Below are 6605 nucleotides of genomic sequence, written 5' to 3' on the forward strand. Positions count from 1 at the left end.
TTCGGCTGTTTGACTTAGTCAATCAGCTGAAATGAGTGTTTGGTTAGTGGCTTTTTCCTTCGGCTGATTCATCCCAATAAGCTGATTTTAGAAACGCTGGGTGTAGCAGCGTTTTGGGATAGCTGGTTGCAATTAATTTTTGAAAGACAAATTTACCCATCAAATCTTCTTCTTCTCTCACTGGCAGCCACGGACAGCACTCAATAATACACATCTAAACTCACAAATTAATAGTAAATAACAAATGGAAAAAACTATCAACTTGAAAGTCTTCATCCTCAAAATTCATCACACAACAAATACACAAACTACATTTTTTTAATTCACAAATTAAAAGTAAAAAAACAAAAACAAAAACAAAAACAAAAACAAAAAATACAATGATAAAAAACGAACCCAAATCGATCATCTTCATCCTTGCTGCTATTGATTCTTGCCCTTCTTCTCCATTGCTTCTTGCCTCTGATTCTCGCTCATTTTTTTCTCCAGTGCTTCTCGCTATTTCTTCGGCTTCTTGGCGTCGATTTGGGGCAGAGGGTAGGGATTTGATTTGATTTGGGATGTGGGGGTTTGGCATTTAAGTTGAGAAATACGGGTGGGTAGGTTTGGCATAATAGTAGTAGTAATAGTAATAGTAATAGTAATAGTAATAATAATGTTTGTGGGTTTATTACTTTATTCATTTAATAATAATAAATAATAATAGTAATAAATTTATTTAATAATAAATAGTAATAGTAATATATTCATACCCTTAAAGGTCATTTTACATACAATCAGCTAATAGTGAGCAGCTAATTTACCAAACACTTTTTTATAATCAGCTAATACAATCAACTGGTCAAACCAATTAATACAATCAGCTATCAATTACCAGCTAAACCAACCAGCTATCAGCTATCAGCTATAAGCCATTTACCAAACACTCCCAAAGTCAAAGACGTGTAAATTGATGATAGATAGATCAGAATCTGGCCACCTACAAATTAACGAGGGTTGACTTAGTTGGTGCATTATATGAAACCGTAAAAAAAAATATGAAACCGTAAAAGTTTCTCAACAGTACTCCGTCTGGAGCAAATACAGAGGGAGAGAAATATGGTTTGTGTTCCTCTAACCTCTCTGATGAATACAATCCAGTTTGAGTTCTTACAACCCAGCCCGCCCGTAATCCTTGATGAAGATACAGCACATATGATGAATTCTCTCTACCAGAATCTTGATTCCTTGCTCACCTTTCTCGAGGAATTAGTGAAGAAGAAACCAGAGATAGATGAGGCTGCAGCAATCAAAGATTTGGAAGCCAAAATCAGAGACTTTGCCTTCTTAGCAGAAGATGAAGTTGAATCAAATCTGGCAAAGATATATATGGAGGCGGCAGATAAAAACATGACACTCTTTCAGAACCTACAACAAGTAGGTGAAGATACAGAGATGACACTCTTTCAGAACCTACGACAAGTAGCTGAAAAAACTCAAAACTTCGTCAACACAATTAAAAGCCAATACAATGATTCTGCCGTCCAAAATTTGCCAAAGGTATCACGACAGTCTTTGCTTACTGAATTAGCATGCAGTAACATTATATTGATGATACATTATTTCATAATTTACAACTCTTCCTCTACAGGTACATACCCCTCCGTTAGATATTGGTTTAGACCACAAGAGCGGATCTTCACCGCGGTTCTCAAAGATTATTGAGGGCAAAATGGTTGGGCGTACAAGTGAATTAAATACAATAATGGATCAGCTCATTTGTCATCCATCTGAAGAAAGGAAAGTCATTTCCGTTTTCGGGATGGGCGGGATCGGTAAAACTACTTTAGCTAAAAGAATTTACGAAGATCCATTACTGGTATCCCACTTTGACCTTTGTGCATGGACTACTGTCTCTCAAGAAGTTAACTTGAGACAAATTCTCTGCAGCCTTCTTTGGTCCATTGAGAGAGGAATGAATACTGAGGGAAGCACAGATGATCTAGCACACAAACTACGACAGCGTTTGATGGGTCAGAGGTATTTGATTGTGGTGGATGACGTATGGGAAACCAGTGTTTGGGATCTTCTCATCAGATGTTTTCCTGAAAGTTATGGAAGTGCAATATTACTAACATCTCGGCTAAAAGAGATTGCAGACTACACTACATCAGGTGCCAGCAATCTTCATAACTTGCATTTTCTTGATTCTAATGAAAGTTGGGATCTATTTTGCAGTCACAGTTTCTTGAAACAACCCTTGAGCTCTAAATTCAAGAGAACTCAAAGGAATATTGTTGACAAGTGTGGGGGGCTACCCCTGGCAATTGTTGTAGCTGCTGGACTTGTATCCCAATTCAGCAAATTTGAAGAATTGGAAAAGATTGAGAAGGAAATGAGCTATCTTGCTAGTACAAATATTGGTGAACAATGTTCAAGAATTCTTATTGTAAGTTACAACCATTTACCTCAGCATTTGAAAGCTTGCTTTTTATATTTAGGAATTTTCTCAGGCCATAGTGAAATTCCTGTTAAAAAGCTTGTTAGATTATGGATTGCTGAGGGGTTTGTGAAGAAGTCAGTGAGGGATAAGGAATTGGAAGAAGTGGGTGTTGGGTATTTACAAGATATTATTAGTAGAAGCCTAGTCCAAATTGATAAGCTTAAATGTGATGGCCAAATCAAGACATGTAGGATGCATCATCTCCTGCGGGTACTTTGTGTGAGACAAGCAAGAAACGAAAAACTTTTGTATGTTGAAGACGATGGTTTTGATATGTGCAACAGTAGTTTCAAAAAACCCCATGGTACTTCTAGTTGGCTGCTATGCTTTAGAACATCAAAGCCTGAGCGTTTTGATATGTGCAGCAGAAGCTCCAAAAAAGCCTGCAGCGGTGCTTGTCGTTGGCTAAGTTTTAGATCATCAAAGCCTGAGAATTTTGATTTGTGCAACAGTAGTTTCAATAAAGCCCGTTCTGTTTTGTGTTTGCATAATGATGAGATGCCAATGGTGAATGATCCTAAGCTTGTAAGCTTCAGCTTGTTAAGAGTTCTGGATTTGACTTCTCCTTTATACAACAAGGGAGTGTATATGTCTTTTGAAAACCTTTCCAATCTAGTTCTTCTTGAATACCTAGCTTTTATGTTCAATAGGTCTTTGGGCTCCGAGGGTCTTGACATTGTACTGTCTAAGAATCAAAAACTGCACACACTTGTTGTTTGGCATAGTGCAGCTGACTACTGGAGACGGAATTATTCCTTCTTGCCCTCCACAATTTGGGGGTCACCACAACTAAGGCATCTCGAGTTTAGAAATTGCTTTAGAGTAGAGCCTCCAAGCATAGTGAACGAGAACTTGCAAAGTTTGTATTGGTTGAGCATATTTCATTGCACAAAGGAAGTTATTTCGAAGATTCCCAACATAAAAACACTGGGGATTTTTCGTGAAGGTAGATGGATTCCAGACAATGGTGTGCCGTGCAATGGTGCTAGCAGCTTGGAAAATCTATGTCAATTGAATCTACTTGAGGCTTTAACTATTGAAGCTGAGTATGCCATTCCTGAGCGTATATCTCTTCCGGGTATAAATGCATTCCCATGTAACCTTAGGAAGCTGAAATTGAGCAAGACTTATTTTCCATGGAAGGATATAGCAACAATTGCGTTGTTGCCTGGATTAGAGGTGCTCAAACTAAAAAGGGATGCTTTTTATGGGCCTGAGTGGGAACCAACTGAAGGGGGATTCCAAAGATTAAAGTTTTTGTTGCTTGAAAATACAGATCTAAAGATTTGGAATGCCTTCGACAATGAGTTTCCTATCCTTGAGCACTTGGTCTTGAAGCATTGTGAGAACTTGGAAGGGATCCCAACTATTTTCTCCAATGTAACCACTCTCAAATCAATTGATTTAGAATGGTGTGGCCAAGCCCTTTCGAGTTGTGCCAAGAATATCCAACAAGATCAGCTCGATTATGGGAATAATGAACTAAAAGTTCTAGGCCGTAATCCTCAGGTCTGCACTTTCTTCTACACTTGCCTAAACTTTTAATTATAATATCATGTTATGATTAACCATTAATTAGTTAGATCAATCTCACACAGTTTTTTTTTTTCTTTTTGTTTTCTCTGTTGATTGAATGCAGACCACTCATAAGCAACTCACATTTTATAAAGGTCGAGAGATTAGGACGGTCACCGAAAGCTGGTAATTTAATTTAATTAACCACCTGTGATATTTTCTTCCAATGTATATTAGTATACTAGTTTTTTGCTCATTACGCGAATGAGATAATACCCAATGTTAATTTTTCAATAAGTATTGCAAAGTATATCAATGCAAGATTATATAAGAAATGTTCATAAATGTTAAATTTGTTTATTTAAATTGGTATTTCAAAGTATATGAATGTAAGATAATATAAGAGAGATTGATTATAATTGTCATTAAAATAAATGTTTGCAATTTTGTAAAATGCTAGTCTAAAAACAATAGTCTAAATAACTACTACTTTTGATTTAAATTTCTCTAATTCTTCGTAATTTTCTTTTGTGTAGTAGTACACTAGAGTTGTATATCCCTAGGCGGGTACCCAGAAAGTTAGTCCCCTAGGCGGTCAGGAGATTGGGGTATGGTCTCTTGTATGGATGGACTTCAATTGCCCGGCCTGGCTGAGGTGGGCAACTCGTCGATTAGCCCAGTTAAGTGACCACCGGAGGCAGTCGGATAAGTCCTGACCGGGTGCCACACTCAGAGACGGTGAATGAGGATTTGGTAAAGATTCTTCCCGGTTTTGGCGCGAGAGTTTCATTTTTCAATATTAGGAAGTTTGCTTAGCAATATAGAAACTTCCTTTCTTTTTTCAAGGCCTATAATCTTGTATAAATACCCTGGGATCACATTGTAAAGGGGTTCTGAATTTAATATAAGCACAATTACTCTGTCAAAATTCTCTTTCAACTTTTCCTTATTATTTTATGGTTGTGTTGGCCCGCCGGTCTGGCTATCCTGGCCCATAGCCGTAAAACCAACAGGTACCTTTGTTATTGTTTTCATCTCTAGTACTTGTCATTTTCTTTTTTATTGGTAGTGTCGTCCGCGACCAGGAGCTCCCCTAAGCCTTCCAGAGGAATCCCCTGGCATTGCAAGGAAGGTGGAAACATTCTCAGGGTGTATGAAGCAGGTTTGATGAGCACCATTGGCCGCTTCAGGATCAATGCTTCTGTTGTTGATAATCTGGGACAACGTACTCTTCTGCATCTTTTACTGCTTTTCGCAAGCTTGGATGGAGTTCCCCACGAGCTTTGTCTTGAAACTCTCCGTCTTGGGCGAGAAGAAAACTTCTTAGTTGTATATCAATGTATCTTCAACTTTAATTTGAGCGCAAAGTCTTTGATTTTGATTTCAAGATGACGGACTGGAACACCACCGTTGTTGTATTCCTTATGCAGAAAGGCTTGCAAAGAATGACAAAGTATTTGAAGCTGAGTGAAGTTGAGAAAATGACAAAGTCACCTAGGAAAGGCAAGGAATAGAAATCTTTGCTAATGTACATAGCCACATCACTGAAAAGAGTGGTTAGTAATATCTGACTTCAATTTGATTCATCAGGAAAACATTGTTGGATATCATATATCCCAAACCACAGTGTTAGGGACATCATCCAAAACAATTAAATATCTTTTGCATTTCAAGTGTTTGTGCAGTTGCTCTTTTAATTTAGTTGAAAAACAGTGCTTCCCATGTCAATTTCATTGAGGGTTGGCCACATTGATTGAAGAAGTTGGGACAGTAATTGTTGCACATTGTATCTTCGCGGAATAGTAACCCAACCTCGAATGCTGAAATGTGATACAACCCCTTCATTTGCATAGAGATTTTTACAAAAAGTAGTCTTTCCAAGGCCTGGCACTCCAAAAATTGAGGAATAATAATATCATAGAGGATAACATTCCTTAACGATGTAAAGTCATTGTGACAACGAACCATTATATCGTCGAGCTCGTGAGAACATTGCAAGGATCCACTTGACAAAATGTTCTCAATGCAAGGTGTGAATCGTTGGCCACTTCAACTTCATTGCTTGCACTATTGATAATCTTCAACAACTCTTCTGCATCCTTTGCTACTTCTTGCAAGGTTTGATAGAGTTCCGCATGCGTGAGCTTTTTCTTGATGCTCTCTTCCGTCTTTGGGCAGAAGGGTGTTTCTTAGTTGTATTTCAATGTCATCTTCAGCTTTGAGGGCAACGTCTGTGATTTTGATTTCCAGATGTCGGATTGGAGCACCATCGTTGTTATATTCCTTATGCAAAAAGTCTTCCAAAGAAGAAAGCTTCTCAAGCAGAGAAAGAAAAGAATGTAGAAGAGCATTTGCACATAAAATAAAAATATGATAGAAGGGCATTTAGCTCCTCAATAATGACAGCAGCATAGTACTTTCTCTGCATTGGACTCTTTTCCTTTCCACGGAAGTGGAGCCCCAAATTACTTTCCTTTACTAAAGTTATGTCTCAATCATGGCTTACTTATTATTACAATTTTTAAAAAATAATTTACACTCATAATTTATTATTTATCTTTATAATGCATGTGGTAATATATAAAACAAAATAAAATATAGAATAATA

At 37.5% G+C, this 6605-nt stretch overlaps 1 protein-coding gene across 1 annotated transcript; it reads left to right on the top strand.

The window, feature by feature from the left end:
• Positions 1 to 1120: 1120 nt before the first annotated feature.
• LOC109166599 (putative late blight resistance protein homolog R1A-4) lies at positions 1121 to 4882 on the top strand. The gene is made up of 4 exons (XM_019315497.1): positions 1121 to 1539; positions 1631 to 3991; positions 4122 to 4183; positions 4534 to 4882. The coding sequence occupies exons 1-4, from the start codon at positions 1126 to 1128 to the stop codon at positions 4586 to 4588; spliced, it is 2892 nt and encodes a 963-aa protein (XP_019171042.1). The 5' UTR covers positions 1121 to 1125; the 3' UTR covers positions 4589 to 4882.
• The last annotated feature ends 1723 nt before the right edge of the window (positions 4883 to 6605 follow it).

Source organism: Ipomoea nil, unplaced genomic scaffold (assembly GCF_001879475.1).
Source record: "Ipomoea nil cultivar Tokyo-kokei standard unplaced genomic scaffold, Asagao_1.1 scaffold3104, whole genome shotgun sequence".
Classification (NCBI taxonomy): domain Eukaryota; kingdom Viridiplantae; phylum Streptophyta; class Magnoliopsida; order Solanales; family Convolvulaceae; genus Ipomoea; species Ipomoea nil.

Bases quoted from the DNA above. Each gene is read 5' to 3' on its own strand.
- LOC109166599 (XM_019315497.1), top strand. From the start codon at position 1,126: ATGAATACAATCCAGTTTGAGTTCTTACAACCCAGCCCGCCCGTAATC. The intron at 1,540-1,630 runs GTATCACGACAG...CTTCCTCTACAG, and splicing joins CCGTCCAAAATTTGCCAAAG to GTACATACCCCTCCGTTAGA. The intron at 4,184-4,533 runs GTAATTTAATTT...TCTTTTGTGTAG, and splicing joins AGGACGGTCACCGAAAGCTG to TAGTACACTAGAGTTGTATA.